This window comes from Carassius carassius, chromosome 25 (genome assembly GCF_963082965.1).
Source record: "Carassius carassius chromosome 25, fCarCar2.1, whole genome shotgun sequence".
NCBI lineage: Eukaryota > Metazoa > Chordata > Actinopteri > Cypriniformes > Cyprinidae > Carassius > Carassius carassius.
Genome location: NC_081779.1, coordinates 5791971 through 5818239, shown reverse-complemented (window position 1 = coordinate 5818239; position 26269 = coordinate 5791971). Strand labels below are relative to the sequence as shown.

At 37.3% G+C, this 26269-nt stretch overlaps 1 protein-coding gene across 1 annotated transcript in view; it reads right to left on the bottom strand.

Moving 5' to 3' along the window:
• Positions 1-26269, bottom strand: part of LOC132103987 (collagen alpha-1(IX) chain-like) — a 31410-nt gene extending 5141 nt beyond the window's left edge. The window contains exons 1-29 of the mRNA XM_059509117.1: positions 26075-26269; positions 22000-22082; positions 19716-19787; positions 18344-18473; positions 15372-15768; positions 14314-14394; positions 13296-13313; positions 12707-12799; positions 12258-12293; positions 10183-10254; positions 9935-9979; positions 5404-5439; positions 5179-5202; positions 5027-5080; positions 4552-4614; positions 3790-3831; positions 3439-3495; positions 3077-3130; positions 2906-2959; positions 2656-2709; positions 2347-2400; positions 2076-2129; positions 1902-1955; positions 1705-1758; positions 1477-1530; positions 1282-1326; positions 1133-1186; positions 980-1033; positions 731-784 (exon numbers count right to left, since the gene is read on the bottom strand). Of these exons, the coding sequence (XP_059365100.1) occupies positions 731-784; positions 980-1033; positions 1133-1186; positions 1282-1326; positions 1477-1530; positions 1705-1758; positions 1902-1955; positions 2076-2129; positions 2347-2400; positions 2656-2709; positions 2906-2959; positions 3077-3130; positions 3439-3495; positions 3790-3831; positions 4552-4614; positions 5027-5080; positions 5179-5202; positions 5404-5439; positions 9935-9979; positions 10183-10254; positions 12258-12293; positions 12707-12799; positions 13296-13313; positions 14314-14394; positions 15372-15768; positions 18344-18473; positions 19716-19787; positions 22000-22082; positions 26075-26253 (2121 nt within the window). The 5' untranslated portion in view covers positions 26254-26269. The remainder of the gene's footprint in view (positions 1-730; positions 785-979; positions 1034-1132; positions 1187-1281; positions 1327-1476; positions 1531-1704; positions 1759-1901; positions 1956-2075; positions 2130-2346; positions 2401-2655; positions 2710-2905; positions 2960-3076; positions 3131-3438; positions 3496-3789; positions 3832-4551; positions 4615-5026; positions 5081-5178; positions 5203-5403; positions 5440-9934; positions 9980-10182; positions 10255-12257; positions 12294-12706; positions 12800-13295; positions 13314-14313; positions 14395-15371; positions 15769-18343; positions 18474-19715; positions 19788-21999; positions 22083-26074) is intronic.

The following is a 26269-nucleotide window of genomic DNA, read 5'->3' as shown; positions in this document are numbered from 1 at the left end:
TTACTGCATGCTTTTTTAGCAAATATTGCCCATATTGTCCAACAGTGACTACTGTATATAGCAGCATTTCTGTAGGTTTTATGAAAGAAAATGTAGAAAACGTTTTAAGACCAAGGAAAGAAAATAAAAATGAATAATTGTATGATAGCAATGCTTAATTTAAAAAAAAAAATCAATTTCCAATAAATCTCCATTACTTTTTAATAATAATAATAATAATAATAATAATAATAATAATAATAATAATAAAACTCTTGTTTTCTGAAAAATTTATCAAAATGAAGCGTTTATGATTAAAACAAGAACAGATATCTGCCAATAGGCTAAAAAAAAAGACTTAATTAAAAGTGAAAAGTTTTCATCCCCCCATTTTTTAAGCATGAACTCACTTTGTGTTAAAAAATCTTAACTTAAGGGTGTTTAGATATCTGTACTAGAAAGCAAAACACAAGTACTGTGGAAGATATCATTTTTTTGGAGAGCATGCAACATTTAATGCCATAACTTTATGAATTTAGCCTTTCGGGTTGGATTTAAGACCCTTTTAGTCCTTCATTTGTGGAAGAGGAGTATCAATACACTATTTTTTTTTTTTACTTGCACAGTGTACCGTCTTTTCCATCTCAAGCAGAGTACACATGTTTGATGCAGAGCTTTAGTATGCAAATTGGGACACAACCATTTAAGTTCCGTCATCAGACCGACAGGTTCATCCATGTGTCCAACCCACCTGGATTCCCTGCGGGCCCACCGAGCCGACAGGACCCTGTTTTCCTGGTTCACCCTGAGGACGGAAGTTTGTTGATTTCTTCAATACAATGTTTAAGAAATTACTATGAATTTGTAGGCTAATCTTTTTTAACCAATGGGGGAAAAATAAATAATAATAAAAGTAATAATAATAAAATTATATATATAAAATGCACATTGAAGAAAAAAAAAGATATTTATTTATATGTTTGTATTATGCTTTTATTACAGAGGCTCCTTTGGCTCCTGGAGTTCCATCTTCTCCTGGTGGTCCAGGTGCTCCCTGTATATAGAATTTACATACAACAAAATATAACAGTATCTTAAATATATATATATATACAGAAAGAGACACACAAAAAGCTGATTTCGTAATACTTACAGCTTTACCAGGAAGCCCAACTGGACCAGTCAGTCCTACAGCGCCAATTTCACCCTGTAAAAGAGAGAGCCATCGCATGTCATGCATCACTGTTTTAAAATTTCAGTGAGTTTCAGCATATATTATTTTTCATGGAAACAAAGTTTTACCTTTTGGCCTGCAGGCCCCACGAGTCCATGTTTTCCTGGTAAACCCTGAATTTGAGATGCAGCATTGTTTAGCCAAGGTTAGTTGCAGATTACAAATGAGTGAAAATCTCTTTGCTTGTTAACTGTATTTGCATTCAGAGTATCAGCAGCAGGAAAAGCACATAATAAAACATATGCACAAGCTGATTAACTTACTGGAATTCCCACAATTCCTCTGACACCGATGGCTCCGGGCAGACCATGTTCTCCCTGTCGAGCAGACAGAAAATAACAAATGTGTCTTCATTTTTTTTATCATTCAACAAGACAGAATCTGCGATATGCATTTTACTAATCAAACTGGCATTATTCAGAATCATAACAACTGTATATTTACTGCAGTGCACCAGGTACACACACTAAAAATGGTCATCATAACTTCACCTTCTCTCCCGGAGCTCCTGGTGCTCCATCAGATCCATGCTTTCCTGGCTCACCCTACAAATAAACAATCTTTATCATCATTATTATTAAAGTTGACATTTCAGATAACTCTTCCAGTAACATTTCATAATAATTATTACAGTGACGCTGAATGTAAAGGTCATTTTGAGCATGAATCTGATCAGTCAGACACTCACAGTGTCTCCCTTGGCTCCAGTAGCTCCTATCTCTCCCGGGGCTCCAATCGCACCCTTAAACAACACATTACAATACTTCAGAAAGAATCAGTAAACATTAAACAATTTTATTGATGGCTTTTTATTGCATAGTGTTTTTGATTAGGGTAGATCACATGGACAACAATAACTCACATCATCTCCTTTAGGCCCAGGATGTCCCTGTCGCCCTCTGATGCCTTCAACACCCTGTTAAGACACACAAATATTATTATATTAAACTGTATAAATCACAAAACTAAATATAGACGGGTTTCTAACACTAAACTGGTTCTTTTGCCATAAATATCAGATGAAGTAAGACTTAGATTCTACATTGATCCTTTGAAACCAGAATTTAGTTCAGAACATTTTGATCATATTATTATTTATTATTTTTTTAATTAATGAAATACAGCTCACGTACTGGGGATCCTGGTGGTCCAGTAGGTCCTGGGATCCCGTTGAATCCAGGAGGACCCTGCAGACATAAAACACACAGGCTAGCTATTATAATATTATACCCACCCTTGTTTTTTTGTCCTGCGTATATTATGCTCACACTTTCAATCTGTGCAATCACCACAGACGTTATTTGATTGGATGCATTGAGCTTTAAACAAATGCAGTTATTATTTCATGCATTGATTAACCTGGAGGATATTGCTCGGTAAGCATTTCTCTGATTTCTCACTCTTTCCTAGTCTGCTTCAGATGAAGATGTTGTAAGTCTTACCCGATCTCCTTTATCACCATGAGTTCCAGGGAATCCAATTGGTCCTCGCTGACCCTGTATGGGAATTTGTTATTATATATTTATTTTTCTTTTTATTACTTGTTTTGTGTATAATGCTTTGCCAATATTGTATGTAAAGACAAACATGCCATTAGAAAACTTTAAATTGAAATTTATTTTCTTGGTCACAGCTGATACTGAAAACACGCCACACTCTATAAAGTATAAACAAATGAACATGTTTTCATACATCATCTCCTGGACGTCCAGGAGGACCTGGCTCTCCAGCAGCCCCTCGCTCTCCCTTTAAAAAAAAAAAAAAAGAAGAAAATGACTATGATGTTTGTTGATTAAAATCTCAGGCGAGCTTGTGTATCGATGCTTCTTGGTTTTATCATTATTAAGATTAGAGCAGTCTTACCTTTACACCTTGGGCACCCAGCAAACCATCCACACCTGGAAGACCTCGATGTCCCTGGCACAGATATTCAGTTTAATAATACACTCATTCATTACAGAATTATCAGTATTAACATAGTAGTAACATTCTTCAGAGAGCAAAATGTATAGCACATTGACTCTTTCTGGAACAAGTAAACTAAACCTATTTAGAAACATTATTGCTAATTTTAAATTTGTTGTTAATCATTTATTGTTTATTTAAAGCAATACTTCAATGTTTTAAATTTTTTGATTTTTACAAATATATTTTGACATTTTTGGAATTTTTAAAAAACATTTGAACTCTTGTTTTAAGAGCTGGAATTAGGTTTGGGGACTCACCTTCATCCCTGGCAGACCAGGCAGTCCCTGCGGTCCAGCTGGACATGTTGTCTGGCACTGCTAACAAAATGAGACACACAAATGCATTAGGTCCATTCATCATGGTTAAAATCGAGAATTCAATATTTTCTATCCAGCCCTACAAATTATAGAGCAGATATCGTGCACTTTGACATTTTCCAAGTTCTATATGTCGCATACTGATTCTCTTTGTGTTGCAAGATCTAGGCCCTTGCCAGAACTTAGGGGCAAATGATTTTTTAATAGTATTGAACATTTCTTGAATGATGATGTGCAGGTTCTGAGTGTCCATGTGAAACATGGATATTATTAAATCTAACGATCACTCACAGTCTCCCCACTTCCCTCAGGGTTCCCAGCACCTTGTGGCCCCTACAGACAGCAGAATGACAGCAGTGTATTTAGATTCAGACACACACACTCAAACAAAGCCCCTTTTAAAAGCCTCAAACGTTACAGCATTCAGAACAGATCTGTGTGAAAGCTCTGCAAAAAAGACACAAAATGTCTTGGAATGTATAAAAACAAAAAGTGAATTTGAATATATAAAAGATAGGTAATGAGCAGAACTTCAAAAGCCAGAATTGGATTTGTGTATCGGTTTGGTAACTTACACGATAATGCAGTATATCTAGTAAATAGTAAAATATTTGAAGTAATCTAGTAATATTTGTACAACATAACTTACTTGGGGGATGGAATGAAAAATATACAAATTTGTCAAGAAAGTTGCAGAAATGTGTCCAAAATGTTACCTTAATATCTCATGGGGTAAACTAACTGTAAATAACAAATACTTGTACAAATAACTGCATAGTCAAGTGTAATTTAGTTCAGTTAAAACAATTATTTTCTGCATTTTCTACATTGTCCAAATTTCTACCTTCTTTTTTTTTTTTTTACTTTTTTTTTCAATAAAAACATACCCTGTGTATATATACCCATGCATTATACTATGCATACTGCATATAGGCACACATTTTGATGTAAATTTGATGTAAATTGAATTAAGCCCATTGCAGTAGTCATTTCTTGTTAATTGCAAGAATGCATTTGAAATATGTTAAATGCTAAATATGTAAGTGGTCTTACTGGTAATCCTGGAGGTCCTGGTGGGCCTGGGAGCCCAATTCCTCCTTTTGGTCCAGGAGGACCCTGGAAAATTGGATACCATAAAGAACACTTTAATTGAGCTAACAAAATCATTCGACATTGCCATGACGAGTTACATTAAGTATGAAAAACTAATTATGATGCTAAATACACAGCAAAGGTGGAATAGAAGCATAAAGAAATAAAGGCGGAATAAAGGCATTTAGGTGTCTTTACACAGACTGTTTAATGCTGCTCGGAGGTGGCATACATGCATTTACACAGCAATGATAACCATTCACTTTGATACTGAGGGCTGAAGTGAGTAAGAACAGGCATAATTTAGTCAGGCTTTTATGGAGCATTACAGTACGTCTTCTGAGCAGTCTTTACACTCTGTGCTTAGCTGTGTAGAGATGCTTTTGTACAGTATGTGTATTAGTGCATCATGTGGTGCTTCAAAATGAATACTGACCTCTGGTCCGATGTTTCCCTCGTCCCCTGGAGTACCAGGCTTACCTGGGAGTCCCTGCATGAGTAAAAAAAAAAAGAGTGCTAAAAAGTTTAAATGTAAAATTAAAATCTTAGATTAAGACATATCACAGTAAGACCAGGTTTTTCACATACTGGAGGCCCAACAGTTTCTGGTCCCTAGAAAAAGAAAACACAAAAGTCAAATCTTCGAAATTAATCATTTGTCTAAAAAAAGGCATTGTAAGATAATTTTTTTTTGTAAGTGAATAGAATCAAAAATAATAGAAAACAATGATAAGACAACACAATGTCAACAGAACATGAACACATTTAGCATTGAAGGATCTGACTGTTTTCCTACAGGAAGAAAAGACTCACGGGGGGTCCGGCAGGTCCAGGGAAACCAGGGAGACCCTACAGAGCCAACAAAACCAAATGTTACCCCAATGAAATTAACTCACAGTCCCATCTGGATTTCACAGTATTTTAATGATCAAAATGACTGATTTTGTGTTGAGAATTTTCAGAATTGTTATGTAATCAGGATGCCACATTTTTTTTTTAAATTATGTATAACGTCTCGGTTCCCTGAAGAAGGGAACGTCGGTGATTGACGAATATGGGATATCGCTTCGATAGACCAATCTACTTCGAGTGTAAACTAAATGAGCCAATGCACATTGGCAAGCAATTATTGCATCCAGCTGCCCCTGATCACTGTGTGAGTATAAGAGAGCAGCAGGTGCAATGCATACCAGTTTTTCGCTGAGGAGCCGAGCCGGGGACCCGGCAGCTCAGCGGCAGTACAGCAACCATGGCGACGGGACGTGGCGTCTCCGTTCCCTCCTTCAGGGAACGAGGGTTACCATACGTAACCGAGACGTTCCCTTTCAGTCGGTCACTCTCGACGCCACGTCGGTGACCGACGAATATGGTATCCCTATCCAAGCACCATGGGTGCTGCCCCTTCCAGTGCCCTGTGCGAGCCGCCTGAAGTTTTCAATGAAAGAAAGCAGAGTTTTCAATGAAAGAAACTTTAGGTCAACTGAATGCAAAGGCTCGAATGGGCCCTGCTGTAGTGATTTAAGCACTAAAGACAGGTCCCAAGAGGGTATACAGGGGGGCTGGGATGGATTTAACCTCCTGGCCCCTCTAAGGAACCTGACGATGAGGTCATGCTTACCATAGACTTCTCATTCATGGGGTCATGGTACGCAGCAATAGCAGCAACCTGGACTTTGAGGGTGGAGGGAGACAGCCTTCGCTCCAGCCCTTGCTGCAGAAAGGACAGCACGACCGCAATCGGGCATCTTCGGGGGTCTTCTCGGTGAGAAGAACACCACTCGATGAACAGGTTCCACTTCAAGGCGTAAGCATGTCTCATAGATGGTGCTCTTGCCGAAGTGATGGTGTTTGCTACCTCTTGGGGTAGGTCACCTAGAACCTCCGCGTCCCATCCAGGGACCAGACATGGAGTTTCCAAAGGTCTGGACGCGGGTACCAAATGGTGCCCCATGTCTGAGTCAGTAGATCCTTCCTCAGCGGAATTGGCCAAGGAGGGGCTGTTGCAAGGAGCACTAGTTCGGGGAACCAGGTCCGCTTGGGCCAATACGGTGCTACTAGCAAGACTTGCTCCTCGTCCTCTCGGACTTTGCACAGTGTCTGTGCGAGAAGGCTCACTGTGGGAAATGCATACTTGCGTAGGTCCCGCGGCCAGCTGTGTGCCAGTACGTCCGTGCCGAGAGTTACCTCGGACAGAGGTACAGAGAACAACTGGCAGTGAGAAGTCTCTGGAGAAGCAAACAGGTCTACCTGAGCAGCTCCGAACCACCTCCAAAACAGCTGGACCGTCAGGGGATGGAGTCGCCATTCTCCTGGGATCATTGCTCGAGACAGCTTGTCGGCTGTATGACTGAGCAGGCCTGGAATGTGAATGGCACGAAGTGACCTCAGAACCTTCTGACTCCAAAGGAGGAAGTGGTGGGCGAATTGGGACATGCGACGAGAGCACAGACCACCGTGTTGGTTGATGTACGCAACAGTCGCAGTGTTGTCCATTCGGACCAGCACATGATTGCCTTGTAAGAGACCTTTGAGACGGTTCAAGGCAAGGTGTACTGATAGCAACTCTAGGCAATTGATGTGCCACTGCAGCTGCTGGCCCGTCCAAACCCCTGAGACTGCATGCCCGTTGTAGGTGGCCCCCAAGCCGGTGGTGGAGGCATCCGTGTAAACCACAGCATGCCTGGAGATCTGCTCTAGGGGCACCCATGCCCAGAGAAATGCAAGATCTGACCACGGAGTGAGGGTTTGGCGACAGGCCGGTGCAACTTGGACCCGGTAGGTCACTCGGGACTCGGCCATAAAGCCAGTGCTGGAGCGGTCTCATATGTAATAGGCCGAGCAGTGTAAGTGCTGCTGCGGCCGCCATATGCCCCAGGAGCCTCTGAAAGAGTTTCAGTGGGACCGCTGTCCTGCTCTTAAACATATTCAAGCAGGCTAGCACCGACCGCGCACGTTCCTCTGTGAGGCGTGCTGTCTGTTCGACCAAATCCAACTCCATACCGAGAAAAGAGATCCTCTGCCGCGGTGAGAGTTTGCTCTTTTCCCAGCTGACCTGAAGGCCCAACAGGCTCAGGTTCCGGAGCACCACATCTCTGTGCTCTTACAACTGATCTCGTGACTGTGCTAGTATCAGCCAATCGTCTAAGTAGTTGAGAATGCGAACACACTGCTCTCTGAAAGGAACGAGAACTGCCTCCGTGACTTTCGTGAAGACACGGGGAGACCGGGACAGCCCGAAGGGCAGGACCTTGTACTGATATGCCAGTCCTTCGAACGCAAATTGCAGAAAAGGTCTGTGGCAGGGAAGGATGGACACATGAAAGTACACGTCCTTCAGGTCGATCGCTGCAAACCAATCTTGGGGACGGACGCACCCGAAAATGCGTTTCTGTGTCAACATTTTGAACAGTAGCTGATGGAGGGCCTGATTCAAAACTCGCAGATCCAAGATCGGTCGTAATCCACCGCCTTTCTTGGGTACAATGAAAAACAGGCTGTAAAACCCCATCCTCATATTGGCTGGAGGGACCGGCTCTATCGCGTCCTTCGCCAGTAGGACTGTGATCTCTTCCCACAAAACAGGGGCATCGGACGCTTTCACTGTAGTGAAGCGGACACCGCAGAGCTTGGGGGGAAGCCGGGCGATCTGAATCGCATAGCCGAGGCTGATGGTTCGCAGAAGCCAGTGAGACGGGCTGGGTAGCGCTGACCAGGCGCTTAAAAACCATACAAGCGGGACCAGCGGAACCACAGCCGTACCCGCAGTGGGGCAGCGAGTTCCGTTGGTTGCTCCACTGGATTGGAGGTGCAAGAGGAGTGGTGGTCTCCAGAGGGTTGGTTCCCTGCGGGGTTTGCCACCACTGTGACCCTCAAACCACCCTCGCTACTGCCGGAAGTGGTTCTCATCTGTCGGACGCCAGAACGAGCCCCAGATCGCGACCGTGGCAACGGAACTCCGCCCCCCTGAAGGTAGCGGAGCCTGGTTCGCAGCTCCGAGATGGTCATATTCCCGCAGTGAGAACATGACTCATCCACGAAAGCCACCTCAGCGTGCTTGACGCCCAGACACGTGAGGCAGCAATTGTGACCATCACCCGTTGCCAGAAACGCACAGGTGAACGGCATCCTTATAAGGACGATCCATCGTCTTTACCAAGACGCACCTGTGAAGCTCTTTTAGAGAAATTTGCTCTTTAGGAAATGCTCTTTTAGTGCTGAGGCGCACAGGGGAATTGGCCGCTTGCAACACGACAGGGGTAGTGCAGCCTGAAGTGTGCAATCCACTCGACACAGGAACGACCGCCGCTGAAGCGCCGTCTCGCCAACACACCAAGCTTCCGAGAGCGTGCTGAACTCGTAGTTCACAGCAGACACAGTTGAGCAGAGCGATACTAACGCTCGGCTCCGAAGCGAAAAGCTGGTATGCATTGCACCTGCTGCCCTCTTTTACTCACGCAGTGATCAGCGGCAGCTGGATGCAATAATTGCATGCCAATGTGCATTGGCTCGTTTAGTTTACACTCGAAGTAGATTGGTCTATCGAAGCGATATCCCATATTCGTCGGTCACCGATGTGGCGTCGAGAGTGACCGACTGAAAGGGAACAATATAGACAGATGAACAGTAGTCATACATAAAAAAATAAAAATAAAATTAATAAAAATGTTTAAAGTGCTCTTTTTCTTTTACAACAAACACATCCCACACTCAATTGTCTCATTCATATCTTTTTTTTTTATTATTATTATCATCGCACAATTTTTAACTATATATATATATATATATATATATATATATATATATATATCAAGTTTTTAGGCATTTTGGATGTTCATTTACACAAAATTATTGTCTCTGTGTAAATTATAAAAATACAAATTTGTCTTTGTGTCATGCATGTGTGCATTACGTGTTCAGTCTGTAGGTATGTGCACAGGTGTGCAGTGTTTCTTTAAAGTGAGCATTGCCAACTACTGGCCTATCATGAATAATATAGGATTTCAGTCATTTTCGTGGATCCTTGTGAACGGGGATAGTTTTGACAACACTATATGGGAAACTTAAAAAACACAAAGGAAAAACTTTTCTATTTTTAATACATCATTGTCTTGAATGTACCCTTATATGTCAATAACTTTAAGTAGTACTGTCTTTTTTGCAAATATTTATCAACAAATCACAAAAAGTTACATTTTATTGACTTTGCATTGTGTTTCAAGATTGCTGAATCACAAAAACCGGAGGAACTGAACTCCATATTCAGTTACCAGGTTTACCTCTTAAACTCTTCACAACATAAATTTAAGCAGAAAGTTACAGAAAGATGTCTATTAGGATCCCTTACTCTTTCTCCCACTGGTCCTCGTGGTCCCATAGGGCCCATCGGTCCCTACAAACATATAAAAAGATCATATAAAAAGATCAATCAATTACCACCATAGTGATTCATTTAGCTCAATGTTAGTGTAAATATAACAGTTCGTATAAAACTGTAAAACAGATTTACAGATTTGCAAATCTGTAAAACATTGATTGCATCACTGGTTTAGGTTGTGTTATTAAGTGGTAAAGGCTATGTGTCTCAGTACTAACCAATGGTCCCGGCGGCCCCTGCAGTCCCCTCTGTCCCGGCAGTCCAATCTCTCCTCGATCTCCTTTACTGCCCTACAACACACACAGAGAAAGACAAAAAACAGCTTTATCATCATTCAGCAGCGACTGCAGCCGTTGCTTATATACGGTGGGTCTATGCTAACTTAATTAGCCATGCAGGACTCCTCTGTGCATCTGTCCTCATCTGATAGGACCAGAGTCAGATCTGAGCAGCGTTTGACCTATTTATGACAGATGATTGTGCAATTCAACCACACTTTCCCTTAATATATATTGACCCAAGAAGCTGGACTGATTGGGTATTTTTCAGATCTGGCAACCTGTAAATGCATTTTCTGATTAGGAGTTATAATACAAAACTTTTTATTAGGTATAACATTCAAGTTCAATAAAGGCATTATTCAGTCTTACTGAATAAACTTTATTTTAGTATAATGGAATTGATATACTACAATATATTTTATAATACAGTTCTCAGAAAACTCAGAAAATCCAGCATCCCAGAGATCTCTCCACTATTATTATGAGCACTTAAAAATATATATATACTCTTTTTTTTACTCAAACATATACTCTTTTGTAAATATATATATATATATATATATATATTTTTTTTTTTTTAAATAAGACCATTATCCTTTTGTATGCTACAAATATTCATATTGTGTTGCCTACTTTTTTTATATACATATTTGACATTTTAGTGTGATTTTTCATTTGAGTGTTTTATTCTATTCTTTTATATAATCTTTTTAGCTTAATATAAACTATTTTTAGTGGTTTATCTTTTAATAGTATAGATTATTATATCACTTTTATAATCTTTATATCTTATACGTATTTTATTTTTATATAAAAAAAATGTATATCAGATTTTGTATCTTATTTGTGTTTTTCAAATATACACACATGTTAAAATATCCACAAATGTTAAAAATCGTTCGATCCCAAATGTTTGACCAGTAGTGTACAATATTGTATCGCACTGGACTTTCTGGTCGCATTTATTTAGAACCAAGAACCAAGAGAAAACATTACCGTCTACAGCCGTGAGAGGGCGCTCTATGTTTTCAGTGTAGACTACAGGAGCACTGAGCAGCATAGAGCGCCCTCTCGCGGCTGTAGACGGTAATGTTTTCTCTTGGTTTATTTCTCTTGGTTCATGTCAAATAAATTTTGATAAATAAGTCGCACCTGACTACAAGTCGCAGGACCAGCCAAACTATGAAAAAAAGTGTGACTTATAGTCCGGAAAATACGGTATATATACATATACACATATATATATATATATATATATATATATATATATATATATATACACTGGTATGTATATATATATATTTGTATATATAAATTTATATATTTATGTATATATGTATATATACCGTATTTTCTGGACTATAATATAATTAATATATATATATTAATTATAGTCCGGAAAATACGGTATATATACATATATACATAAATATATGAATTTATATATACAAATATATATATATATATATATATATATATATATATATATATATATATATATATGTATGTGTATATATGTATGTGTATATATGTATGTATATATATATACATATATAAATATATATATATAAATATATATATATATATATATATATATATATATATATATATTTATATATATATATATATTTATATATATATAAATACACAACCCACAACCCTAGGGTTAGGAGTCAAACTCGTGGTCTAGTGGTTAGAGAGTTTGACGGCAATACCACGAGTTAGGTGCCCTTGAGCAAGGCATCGAACCACCAACTACTCCCCGGGCACCGCAGCATGAATGGTGTGTGTGTGTGTTGAATGCAGAGCATGAATTCTGAGTATGGGTCAAAATATATATATACATATATACATGAAGTATCAATAACATGAAAATAATTATTCAGTATCTCAATTTCGATATGTTTATCTCTATCCCAAACTGGTGTAAATCTTGTTGAGCATGACCTCCGGCAGAGTTTAAGAACAATGTCTTTTTGAAGATGCTGGAGATGAAGATGTTCCACACTTACCAGAGCTCCAGGAGTGCCCGGAGTGCCTGGAATACCCTGAAGAATAGAAAAAAAAGTAAGTCTGTGAGAAAGGACAGAGGTGTTGACAAAAGAACTCCTGCCTTCCTGAAAAAGAGAATAAATCCCTAATGAACTGCAAAGAGACCAAAGAAGACCAAAGAAAGAGGCGTTTCATTAGTCTGTGCTTAAGACTGAACTGATGAAGTTTAAGGAACAGCTCAGGTGGAGATTCACACGTGACTTTTGGTACAGGAAAAACTCTGGAACATATTAAATTAACTAATAAATAAATAATAATAATATGAAAAAAAAAAAACATTTTCCATCATTATATATAATACACATCAGATAGCCAGTGAACAGACTGTTGGCAATTTCTCATATGAACATCAAGAAGTCTTTTAAAAATATGTATTAGTAAAATATTTGTAATAAGCAGAAAGACTTGCATCTCTCCCATCTCTGCCAGGTTCTCCTTGGGGTCCACGAGGCCCCTCAGGACCCTCAGGACCAGGGGGACCAGGGATCGGCTTGGGATCCGGCTGTCACAGGTTGAAGGAGCAAAAGAAGGAAAATGATGGGTAAAAATAAACAAGAACGTTTTAGAATTCATTTGATGATTTGCTTTACCAAATATAATCAATGTTTCACTGAACTCCAAAATCAATAACTGGAAAGGCTGCAAATAATCTCTCTCCCCCAAGGACCATACAAAATTACTTTAACACAACAAAGAATAAAATATAAATCATTGGCTCTCTGCTGCCAACTTCCCTCTTTATTAGCTTAAGCTTCAAGTGAGCTAAGGAACAACACATTTAGAAAGTCATTTGGATAGTTAAGTACAATTCCCAGAAAAATTCTTAATAAAATAATACATTATTTACTTGGTGGCATATAAATACAGAAAAGAGCCTTGTTTTGTTGATTGCAGTAAGTATAGCAGGTAGCAAAGCATTGCAGTAGATTATTTGCTCAAATAATAATTTATTAATTGATTAAAAAAAGAAAAACAAAGTAAAAAATAAAATCAAATACCTCAGCATTGGCATACATCTGAAGAAGCAAGAGAGAGAGAGAGAATTAAGATTATTGCAGAGTTAGTGAAAATGAAAGCCCTTCACCAAAAAGAGAAAGCACACCTGTAGATGGCGCCACAACATGCGGCCTACGATACCGCCCCGCCGGCCAACTCATCGTAGAACAAAGCAAATGCATGAACGTTCACATTAATGCCAAATGTTCACAGCACATATATTAGAATAATACTGCATGTTGATTATTTATGCAGAATTGTAAAAAAAAATATACAAAAAATTTACTTGTACAATTATATTTGCTATTTCATGCTAAAAACAAATTTCAGGGATAGTTCACCCAGAAATAAAAATTCTGTCCTTATATGGGTTTCTTTCTTCTGTTAAGCACAAAAGATGATATTGTGAAGAATGTCGGCAACCAAACTGGTAGCCGTTAATTTACAAAGTGGGGGGGGGGGATGGGGGGCGGGGGTGCCGAAGTCAATGGCTATGCTATTAACTGTTTGTTAACCCCCATTCTTCAATCAATCAATCTTCTTCTTTTTGTTTTCTTTTTTTTTTACCAAACAGTTGATGGTAGCCATTGCATGGAGAAAAAAAATACATATAAACGATGGAAGTCAACGGCTACTGTAAAAATTTTTGGTTACTAACATTCTTCAAAACATCTTTTGTGTTCAGCAGAAGAAAGAAATGCATACAGTTTTGGCAGCTAAACTCAAGAGAGAGTAAATGATGACAGAAATTTTATTTTTGAGTGAACTATCCCTTTAAACCAGCCTCAGGTGGTTTTATGATCTTAGCTAGCAAGGTTTGATCGTTTTAGAGGAGTTTTGAGTGCTTGATGATAAGGGTAGGAGACCAACTAACCACTTTTCAGTCTTTTAGCAGGTAACCCACCTGATTTTTTATGATTAGGTGGTTAAGCACAAAAAAAAAAGACTGTGATTGGTCAGCTTTTCATTTAAGACAAAACGGGAATAAAAGCTAATAGCTAATGATAAAAGCTTAGTTACCTCCGACTGAGGAAGTTCGGTACAGCTCTCTCTCTGAGCTCTCTTTGGGTCACAGTGAATCAGCATCCACTGCAACTCAAACTGAAAAAACACAGAACAATCAAGTTATTTCCTTACTTGACTACATAACTGAATCCTAAACTACAAGGATTTTCTGATTTACATTTAACAGAATTATAGGTTTTCAGTTTTACTTCATTGTAAGATGTGACTGACAGCACTATCAGACATATTTTTATTTGTTCTTTGGAAATGAAGTGACAAGGTGTCGAGGTCCTACAATCTGGTAGTTAGGCTCATTGACTGTCATATCAGTGTGACAGTTACACAGACTGACAGTCACATTTATCACAGGTAGAGACTGTAACAGGATGTGATGGATTTCACAATAACCGTGACCATCAAATACAGTAGAGATCCACTGCAAAACCCAAGCAAAAAATAAATTAACCCTTCCAAAACTTCAATCTTAGAAAGAATTAACCATTTCAAAACTTCAATCTTAGAAAAAACTAATACTTTCAAAGAGAGAATTAACCCTTACAAAACTTCAATCTTATAAAAAATTAATACTTTCAAAGAAAGAATTAACCCTTGCAAAACTTCAATCTTATAAAAAAGTATTACTTTCAAAGAAAGAATTAACCCTTACAAAACTTTAATCTTAGAAAAACAAAAACTAATACTTCCAAATAAAGAATTAACCCTTACAAAAATTCAGTCTTATAAAAAATGTATACTTCCAAATAAAGAATTAACCCTTGCAAAACTTCAATCTTAGAAAGAATTAACCCTTCAAAAACTTAGAAAATAACTTCTTAGAAATAACTAAGGTTTACATTTCAAACATTTCTGTTAAAAGCACACTATTCACATCATAATGGATAATTATTATTAATAACTCACTAACTAAATAAATAAATAGCCATTTTTATACATGATTTACATGCAAATCTATTTCATACATATACAAGGTTTTATATGTAAAACCTTTTAGCGCACCTTTAGGAAAGTTACATATTTTAGCAAATATTGAAGAATGAACTGGTGACTCTTACCACTACAGAGGTGTTGGGATCAGAATCCAGTCTTCCGATCAGAGTGTCTCCCTCCGTGCTGACATAGCCTTTCCTCTTGATGGGTTTCTGGTCCACCGGTTGACAGTCCACGTAGAGCGTCACCAGCTCCTTCTCCACACCAACCATCACTTTGTGCCATTTAGTGTTGAAGAGGACAGAAAGGCCTGGGAAGGTGACGGTCTGCACGTCTCCTTCCAAAGTGGTGAGGAAGAACTCCAGGGCCTGCTGGTCTCCATTCAGACGCATACCTGCCTGCTTCAAACCGTCTTCATCCACCACCTGCCAGATGTTCCACACCTTGTTGATGGTGTTCTTGATCATCCGAAAGGTGGTCATGAAGGAGTACTCATCCGGGAAACCCCTTGGAAAATTCAGCCTGGTGGGCAGCAAATATGGATATATGTTGAAAATATGTTTATACTTTAAAGTAAAATATATAGCAAAATGAACAAAGTGTTAAATAAATAAAAGATGAATAAAACATTAATTTCTAGTGAAGAAAAACGTTCTGAAACTGGTTTTACATGTACAATATGTACATATGTTTGTATATATATATATTAATCTAAGTGAATATTGACTAATGGACTGTGGTTTGGTGGCAGTTATAGGATAGGAAATAAAATAAAATAATGAGCAAAATAAATACAAGATAGAAGAAAATAAAATACAGTGTGAATTGACCTTTAAGAACATTCTAGTGATGAAAAAACAAGGTTCTGATACCTGTTTTAAATTTTAGACATATTTTAATATTAATTATTATTGAGTTATGATCTGTGACCGGGTTGTTTTAGTGAAACTAAAATAAACTGGAATTAATAGTTCCAAATGAAATAATAAAAGAATTAAATAAAAGATAACAAATGGTAAATTTGTTACAATCATTCTAGTGATTCATTTCAAATATGAAAAAAAATGGCTATTTTAATAACTAGTAGCAAGTACTGTACAATTGTGGAGCATTTCTCAAGAATTGCAAGAATTTCTAAAAAATTCAATGCAAATTCTTACACTATTTAATGTTGCATTGATAGGTTTTTAAACAAAACTACTTCTGCAAATTCATAATGAAGTTACTATCTTGTTACGAAGCATCTTTTTATAAAATGGATCTATTACCGGTAAGAATAGTAATTCACCTCCATTACTGTCTGGTCATCAAGGGAATAGCCCTGCATTATGCATAGAGCAGATCGGCTTCAAGTTGCTCTGAGATTAAACTATGAATGCCAAATAGATCAGAGCCAATTCCACTTTCATCTTCAAAGCCTGTGTGTTGTCCATGAGTTATTTCAAAGGGACGGTGCTAGCTTTCATTGCACTGTGTTTAAGAATCAGAGGCCGGGCTGTAGACAGTGACTGAACACCACAGCATCTGAGAATCAATTACCTTGTCCGGTTTTACACGCACCCTCTCTGGGCTTGACCCGTGTGGCGTTTTAATGGGCAGAGGTGCTCTGTGGGAGATGTTCTTACAAATGAAGCTAGAGCGCCCTTTAAGCAGCTTGTAAATGGATCGAGGCAAGGCCAAAAATATGGAGTTTCCTGTTAGCTAGTAGAATAAATGAGGGCCACTGTTTGGAATAATCTCTGTCTCAAGAAATCACTTTCTCCAGTTCCATTTGTAAGCCATGCTCTCCACAATAGATATTAGCACTTCAAAGTCAGACACTCAGAGTCCATTTCAAAATTTGCTGGGTAGTATCAGTTAGATAACGATTTCCTTTTTGTTACAGTAAAGTTGGACTCTATTAATAGAGATTAGTGTTATCCTTGTCTTTCATGTTCATGCTTGTTTTACAAAGATGCATCCCCAGTTGCAGTCACATTAAACTATTTAAAATGTAACATATTTTCTTTCAACTGCATTTAAATGCAGTTATGTCCACAGTTAAGTGTCTGAAAATTTTACGTTCAGTTCACACTTCCTCTCTCACATCAAAATCCACCGTTATATCAGTTCAGAACTGACACTGAATATTTATTTGTAAATGGTGCTTGACCTGCATATTCCTCTCCTGATTCAGACTGGATGACTTTTTTTGACTGGAGAAAACAATATTATGGATAGACGACTCGCACTTTAGAGTCATATGTCGACTTGGACTTTAAGTTTCAAATTTAGATTTTTAGTTTTGGTTTAAGACTTTTATTTTTAAACTTTTAGTTTATAATCTGACCCAATAATTCCTCCATATAGCTGGAAGCAATGGTTTGAAGTTAAAAATGTCAAACACAACTTTTCGCCTCACAAGACATTAATAGATGGACTGGAGTGGTGTGGATTACTTTTGGATTATTGTGATGTTTTTATCAGCTGTTTGGACTCTCATTCTGACGGCACCCATTCACAGAGGATCCACTGGTGAGCAAGTGATGTAATGTTATATTTCTCCAAAGCTGCAGATTTTCATTTTTGGGTGTACTATTGCTTTAAGCATATGAAGTAAAAGTAAAAGTGACATGTAGCCAAGTATGCTGTCCCATACTTGGAATTTGTGCTCTTCATTTAACCCATCTACGTAGATGCTCACACAGCAGAGAGTAAAATAAATAAATAAATAAATAAAACAAACCCTTTACAACCAAACTGAAACATGACAATTTGTGTCAGCGAAACTGATTGTATGGGGTGTCTGGGTATGCAGCGTTCTGCTTGAGCGGATCTGCATGGGTTCAGACAAGTCAGTTTTTGCATTATTAGAAGCTGACTGTTCAGAGCCTGATAACACCTGTCTCTGACCTGTAATAATGTAACACCTGAACAAATTCCATTTATGTCAACAAACTTATGCGTGTGTAACATTTCTAGCTTTAGTTCATGAAGTGCACTGATACACATAAGATGTAAGTGAAGTTATATGAAGTTGTATGTGTGTTTCATACCATTTAAACATGTAAATAAACTATAGTTGTATAGTTTGGCGAGCAGTCAGGTTTATTGTTACCTGGTTGGGATCTGGAAGTTGGCCTCTCGGTCGAGTCTGTATGCCACCTGGAGGGGTGTGGATCCTTCTACCTTTCTGACGCCCCTCATGGGTATGACATCCAACTGAAACTGTGTGATCAGATCAAACCCTGCCACACACAAATACACTCTTTAAATACTCAAAAATCCTGAAGCAGCCATAATGGAATTTCTATTACAAGGTAGAGTCAATTCTGATCAAATAAGTGTTCTTTGTGCACAATGTATATAATTTGTTTTTCCAGATAAGATCTTTAGGATTGTCTACAATGTCATTTTGTAAGATAGATAGTTCAGACTGTCCAAATCTGAACCAAAATTAGCCGTTTAGACAATTTTCTTTTAATTTATTTAAAAAAAAAATTATCCAGAAAGCTTAAAACCTAATAATTTCTGGAACAAAATCTTTTTAAAAGTCTGTCCTAAAGCCTAAAATCTACTAATTTCTGAAACAAATACAAAATAAATTAGTTTTTGCTGTCTGTTTTAAAGCCTAAAATCTAATCATTTCAATTGCAAATTGTAAATGCAATTTACAATAAATCTCATTTGATTCTGATTATATCCGTATTGTAATACAAATGCCATTAGCATTTGTGAGAAATTCATGCAATAAATGATTTAAACCAAAATTAATATGCATTTATGTACATATCCTGTCCAAAAACATGCATTAGGTCTCTTAACATCTGTTTACTTAATTGCATTTGATCTTGCTTACTCCCTGTTTCCAGTCTGTGCACAGAGCAGCACATGTTTGTGATTTGAGGTTGCAACCTCTGCATTATTTGTTAAAAGCTAAAAGAGTCACAACCAATTAAGATCTTGCTGAGTTAGAAGTGTTTCCACTGCAGAAACTGGCTGGCCAGAAACCAAAGTTTTATTTGCCTCGTTTGAGATCTAAAGATGTCTTAAAATAAGGCGACTATCAGCCTCAGCATCTTTACCTAATAAAACAAACAGTGTTGTGCTGCTGCGTATCCTGCATACAGAAAACTACTATTTATAGGTAAACAATGATTGAATGAAGAATGTTTTTAATGATAATAATGCATAAAGGATGGTGGTTAAATATTTATACTAACAGTCATGAGAAGTGCTCTAGTGTGCAGATATATTTTTTAAAATAAAAGTGCTGGACATCTTTTAGATAACCAAAAGGTTTTAATATTGGATATGTGTACTGCATATATATATATATATATATATATATATATATATATATATATATATATGCAATTTTTTATACCATGCAATATGTATAACACATGCAATCCTCAAAAGTCTTTATTTCATGCACACATATGATGAAAAAAGTTCACATTATGTTTTTCAGAGTGGCTCAGTTTTACCTGGAAGGTCATCTTGTCCATTCTTCATGGTTGGGCACACTGTGTCTCCATCTAATCTGTTCAAATCCAGCTCTGAAAAAATCATAAGTGACATGAGTGTCATTTCAGGCCTGTCTGCAGTGACAGATCACCAGAGAATATGCTCAGATTGTAAAAGAGGTGATGTTCACCCAACTTATAACAGAAGGCCAATTGTACCACAAACACATACCTTTTACAACATAATAATAATAACAACAAAAATAATAATAGTAGATTTTTCATTCATTTTGGTAGTCAAATGAAATAAAATATCTGACATAATTTTCTATTTCAGATTTAATTATAAAATGCTAAATAAATATTATATTTGGATTTTAATTAAATTAAATATACCTAAATGATAAAAGCTTGAAATAATGTCAATCATAGTTAGAATAGAGATAGCATACAGCAAATTTGATATTTTTTATAAATACAAGAGACTCTTGAAAAATATTAGATACAAAATGATATTTTAAGTTGTACATGCATTATTTAAATATAAATAAAATACATAACTTTTCACATTTATTTGCATATTACTATTTTCGTTAAGCTAATGAATGCAATGCCATTCAGCGCACTCAATCTATATGATTTTCTAACCAAAAGAGGGAGTCATAATCAGCGCAAGCATAATTTTAAGGCCATACAGTATGTGCACGGCTGAATATAAGACATGATAAATGTGTCATAATTACAGAGAGGAAGTATTTTGTAGATGTTATGCATTATGGATGTACTGTAAGTGTACATGTGTGGGCCTGCAGGACAGCTTGCAGAAGGTCAGACTGACAATCATCTGTGCTCATTTGTATTAATCTAATGTAAGTTCACAACGGGAAAACAAGTGTGACACTCCATCCATCACAAGGACAGTTTCCTCCCATGAACATTAGATTTCGGCTCTGTGAGTCAAAAGAGGCCAAAACTGCAGTGCAGGAAATCATGAAATAACGGACGTGAGAAGGTGGAGGGGCTTGATCAGCTGACGCAGCGCTTTTCACAGGTAAAGTATGAACAGACACACTCACATCTGGAACTTCTTGAAAGCCTGAAATAATCAGGCACTTGCGAGAGGTACCAGAGTAAAAAAGGCATTCTCTTGAGTTTTTACAGTGCTGTTTTTCCGGGCACAGAGACGTTTGGGAGCACTTTAAACCCTCATATCCTCTTGTGTCATTTTAAAACCACCCATTAGCGTAAATGAGGGACTAAGCCGAGACTCCTACCACAGTTTTCATGCAGTCGCTTACACACACGTTTATACTAGCTGGTAGACATGTACAGTGATTCAATGAGGACCACACACTGATCAAAACAAAACAACTGTAAAGGTCACATGACAGGGGTTAAATCACTAGAGGTTGGTTTGGTGTTATCGCTATCGCTATCGCTATATTAGACTGATTTATCCAAGTATATCAAGAGTCGTGGTACTATTTTTAAGTCAAATGAAAGTATATTTGTCATAATTTGGGTCTATTTAAATGCTCTTTTGTGCTTTATTAGCATTCAGTAAAACGCACACATTTGTTGAAAAGATGAGCTTATTTCTTCAACTGAACAGATTTGGAGAAATGTAGCATTCCATCACTTGCTCACCAGTCGATCATCTGCAGAGAATGGGTGCCATCAAAATAAGAGTCCAAATAGCTGATAAAAACATCACAATGACAATAATAATAATAACGTCTTGTGAAAAGCTGCATGTTTGTAAGAAAGAAATCCAACAAGACATCAGCTTTAAACTGTTATTTCTAATAGTCCTCAACCCATAATATTGCTTTCTCATCTTAATCAGGAGAGAAATACATTTTAAACATATATGTTGGAGGATTTTGATGAGGACAACAGGAGATGGACTTTTTCCACTGGAAGAAGCATTATTATTGATTATGGACTCGCATTTTGGCCAGAAGAAACAGTTTGAAGTTAAAAGATGTTAACAGATGGACGTGTTTTTATCAGCTGTTTGGACTCTCATTCTGACGGCACCCATTCACTGCAGAGGATCCACTGGTGAGCAACATTTCTCCAAATCTGTTCTGATGAAGAAATAAACTCATCTACATCTCGGACGGTTTTATTGATTTCTCATATCCGTCTGAGATGCATTATTGCCTGACAAACCACAACAATGACTAAAAAACAGGAAAGAGAAAGGCATTATGGAATGAGTAGCATTGTAATTACATTTTAAGACCAGTTTAAAACTCTGGGACGCATTAAACACCAACCATTCTTTTGAGAAGATACTCACGAGCGAGAGCCGGTGCACAGAGCAACACGAAGACAATGAGACGTGTTAAACACCCTGCCAATGTCCGTCGCCAGACCCAGCTCCTGCCAGAGACAGACATCATTTAGACTCACAAAACATCATTATCATATAAAACTAGCACATGTTGCCAAATATTTAGCACTTAGGAAGAAATAATGTAGAAGATGAACATCTAAAACTATCACAGAGCAATGCTGAGAGCGAGACAGAGACACTGAGCCACCTGTCTTCTCTAGCATCCTCATGTGTGTGTTGTTTTAAATTGGCTAGAGAGGCACAGGACGGAGATACTGTGCTACAGTAATGATGAGTCATTCTCTTGGGTCAGAGGTACAGACACACAATATGCACCATCTATCCACAGCATCACACATACACCTAACCCAGTCCGTCCATAGGACACATAGAGTCATTCCACTGACTGGACTTTTGCAAATATTATGCATACAATATTCTGCTACCGGACAGATTTCTGAAACAGATGCCCTGAGAATACACAGCAGTCTCTGTAACAGCACAAACCAATCGGCCTACCCATCAGTCATTATGTGTTTGAGTTTCCTGACATTAATTCATTACAAATATCTGCCTCAAAAGAAAGACTGAGACATCAGAACTTGTCATGGATGTGATTAGGCGCATGTCAAGATCTGAATGACATCTTTGAGTCAATAATAACTTACATTTCAGTCTATTTCTCACACAAATGTTCAAACATTTAGGGTAATAAACAATAACATTGTGAAATAATATTACAATTTAAAATAGCTGTTTTCTATTTAAATATATTATAAAATGTCATTTATTCCTGTGTTGTCAAAGCTGAATTTTCAGCATCATTACTTCAGTCTTCAGTGTCACATGAAATATATATATATATTCCCCCAGGATTCTTAAAAGGATAAAAAGAACAGCATTTGAAATCTTTTGTAACACGATACATCTTTACTGTCAATTGCGATCAATTTGTTGCATTTTTAATGAATGAAAATTATTATTTTTTTAATAAAGAATATAAAATCTTACGTAACCCAAACTTTTGAATGGGATATAATGCTCTTATAAATACATGTACAATGCAACTCACATACACCCTGTTAGGACTGTCAAAATGATCCTCTCTCTCAGCGTAATCTCAATCCCTTGACAAATGGTTTTGCTTTGCAAGCAATTGTTCTATTATACAAAAATAACAGCTTGTATTTTTCATTTTCAGCTGTTGAGGGAGAAGCGTATGTGAGGGTGACAGAGCAATGAAACACAATACAGATAATTATACAACTTCAGATCTGTGATGTTCATGGTCATTAAGAGAAATAAATGAGAGAATGTGCATATGAAGGGAAACAATCCACTATAATGTGAAAGTAGAGAGTTTTGTGTGAGAGTGTGTGTGTGTGTGTGTGTGTGTGTGTGTGTGTGTGTCTGTGTGTCTCACACATATGGCAGTGGCCCCTGAGCTGTGCTGGCTTTGGTGTGTGAGCCAGATTCCCTGGCAGCTTTCCTGATCACTCACAGTGTCTTAAAGTATCCCCAACCCTCCCTCTCTTATATGATAGTTATGGCTCTCAAAACTGATTTTTACAGAAATAAAAATTATTAAAACTGAAACCACCTAGAGACACCTATTTGCTATGATAATTTCTATATATATATATATATATATATATATATATATATATATATATATATATATATATATATATATATAAATATATATACACACACACACACACACACACACACACACAAAACTTGGAGAGAAAACTATTTCTAGACATCAAGATGTTACTTTGTGATCATGGTTAGTTCTGCAAACACTTTAAAATGTTCTTTTCAAGGACTATAGTGTAAAAAAGCATTATCATAAAATAAGTAAATAAATAAACACTGTGAACATGAGCCATGGGAGTATCATTTAACTAGATAATATGGTAATCTTTTAATACTTAAATTTATGAAATTAAAATAAAAAAATGTAAATTAAATGTATGCATTTAGCAGACGCTTTTATCCAAAGTGACTTACAGTGCATTCAGACTATCAATTTTTACATATCATATTACTTAGTCCTAATATCCACTATGTACTATTATGCATTATATTACATATTAGCGTCTCGTACATATTATCGGTATTGTCGTCTGAGACCATCTGCTACTGCAGGTTTCTCTGTCTTATACAGTAGTGGGTGAAGCTCAGATTAGGAAGCAGGGCTATCTAAATCTTGGAGTTGATCCTGCTGACACACTCGTAATCCATGTGGGGAGGAATATCTTCTCCCACTCAGCCATCATCAGGCACAAACGTATTAGGGAACGCTCTGGAAATCACAAGCTGCTGACAGATCATAGTATAAGAGATCAGCAATCAGCAACAGTGTAAAAATACCAGGAACTCTGAGTGATTTATACAGCATCTGACTCACTCAACATGAGCATCATCATTTCCACTCATAAAAAGCTAGTAAATTTATCTGTGAAATGTATACACTTTCTTCCTTCCTTATACTTTTATGCTTATAAGCAGGTAAAAATAATTACATAGAAAAATGTTGAGTAAATTCCCTTACAAAACTGTGGCATGCAGTCACAGATCAGATGGCAATATTATGGTACTTGTCCAAAAAACCATTAACAAAAAACATGGTAGTACCGTGGTACTTATTTGGAAGTGCTATATGAATATGGTTTGTGGATAATGTTTGTGGTATACCATTTATTAATGTTCTGTGCAGTGTTCCTAAACCCTTTGACCATGGAATTTACATAATGAAAAAAAAAATTATAGTGCTTTTCACTCGCAAAAAAAGTAATTTCAATATATATATATATATATATATATATATACACACACACAGGACAGGCCAAAAGTTTGGACACACCTTCTCATTCAAAGAGTTTTCTTTATTTTCATGACTATGAAAATTGTAGAGTCACAGTGAAGGCATCAAGGGCTATTTGACCAAGAAGGAGAGTGATGGGGTGCTGCGCCAGATGACCTGGCCTCCACAGTCACCGGACCTGAACCCAATCGAGATGGTTTAGGGGTGAGCTGGACCGCAGACAGAAGGCAAAAGGGCCAACAAGTGCTAAGCATCTCTCGGGGAACTCCTTCAAGACTGTTGGAAGACCATTTCAGGTGACTTCCTCTTGAAGCTCATCAAGAGAATGCCAAGAGTGTGCAAAGCAGTAATCAAAGCAAAAGGTGGCTACTTTGAAGAACCTAGAATATGACATATTTTCAGTTGTTTCACACTTTTTTGTTATGTATATAATTCCATATATAATTCCAAATGTGTTAATTCATAGTTTTGATGCCTTCAGTGTGAATCTACAATTTTCATAGTCATGAAAATAAAGAAAACTCTTTGAATGAGAAGGTGTGTCCAAACTTTTGGTCTGTAATGTATATATATATATATATATATATATATATATATATATATGTGCATAACTGTAAAAATATATTTACGACAAAAAACTCTCACAAGCTGATTAACTGAGGAGCTAACATGTGGCCTCATGTGTTTAACTTTTTCATACTGCAAACAAACACACTGAAATATGAAGAATATAATCAGATTTGTGTTGGGATATGTGATTTCCCTGCTAGGCAACTGCTGTTTTCCTGAGCAAACCAACTGCTGTCTTTCATCCAGATGTTGAGGGAAGTTCCTCCTCAACTTTCATCTAAACTATAATTACAAAGGCGCTTAGAAGAAAAGAAAATCTTAAATGAAAAGATTGTGATGGCGGAAACATTTTATCTTTATGGCACAAACAGAGAACAACCTGCCTTGAAAACTCAAAGGCAAAAAACACCAATAGAATAACACAAAATGCAGTTAAGGCTCAATTTAGGTCCTAAATAAGTGTATCACACACCTAATGCACTAAAAAGGTGCAGGTGCAGGTCTTTTAAATTCTATGCCAAATTACGTTCCTCACAGCCTGTTTTACAAAGCAACTCATCAGAGGGAAATAGTCACACCAAGGTGTTTTAAGATCTTTTCCATGTTTTCATAAGAGTCACCATTTGTTTGAGATCTTACCTGCTCATGCTTAGGTGAGGAGCCATTTTTTTCTGTCCCTCAACAGGGATGTAAGAGTCTAGATGGATGCAGAAGTTTTGTCCTTTGGCCCAGAGATGCGTCGTCCCCCTCCAGTCCTCTCCAGGGCCTCTCTGACTGAAGACGACCTGTGCATGAGATGCCAAACTTTTAGGACACATTAAGGGTTTTTTGCAA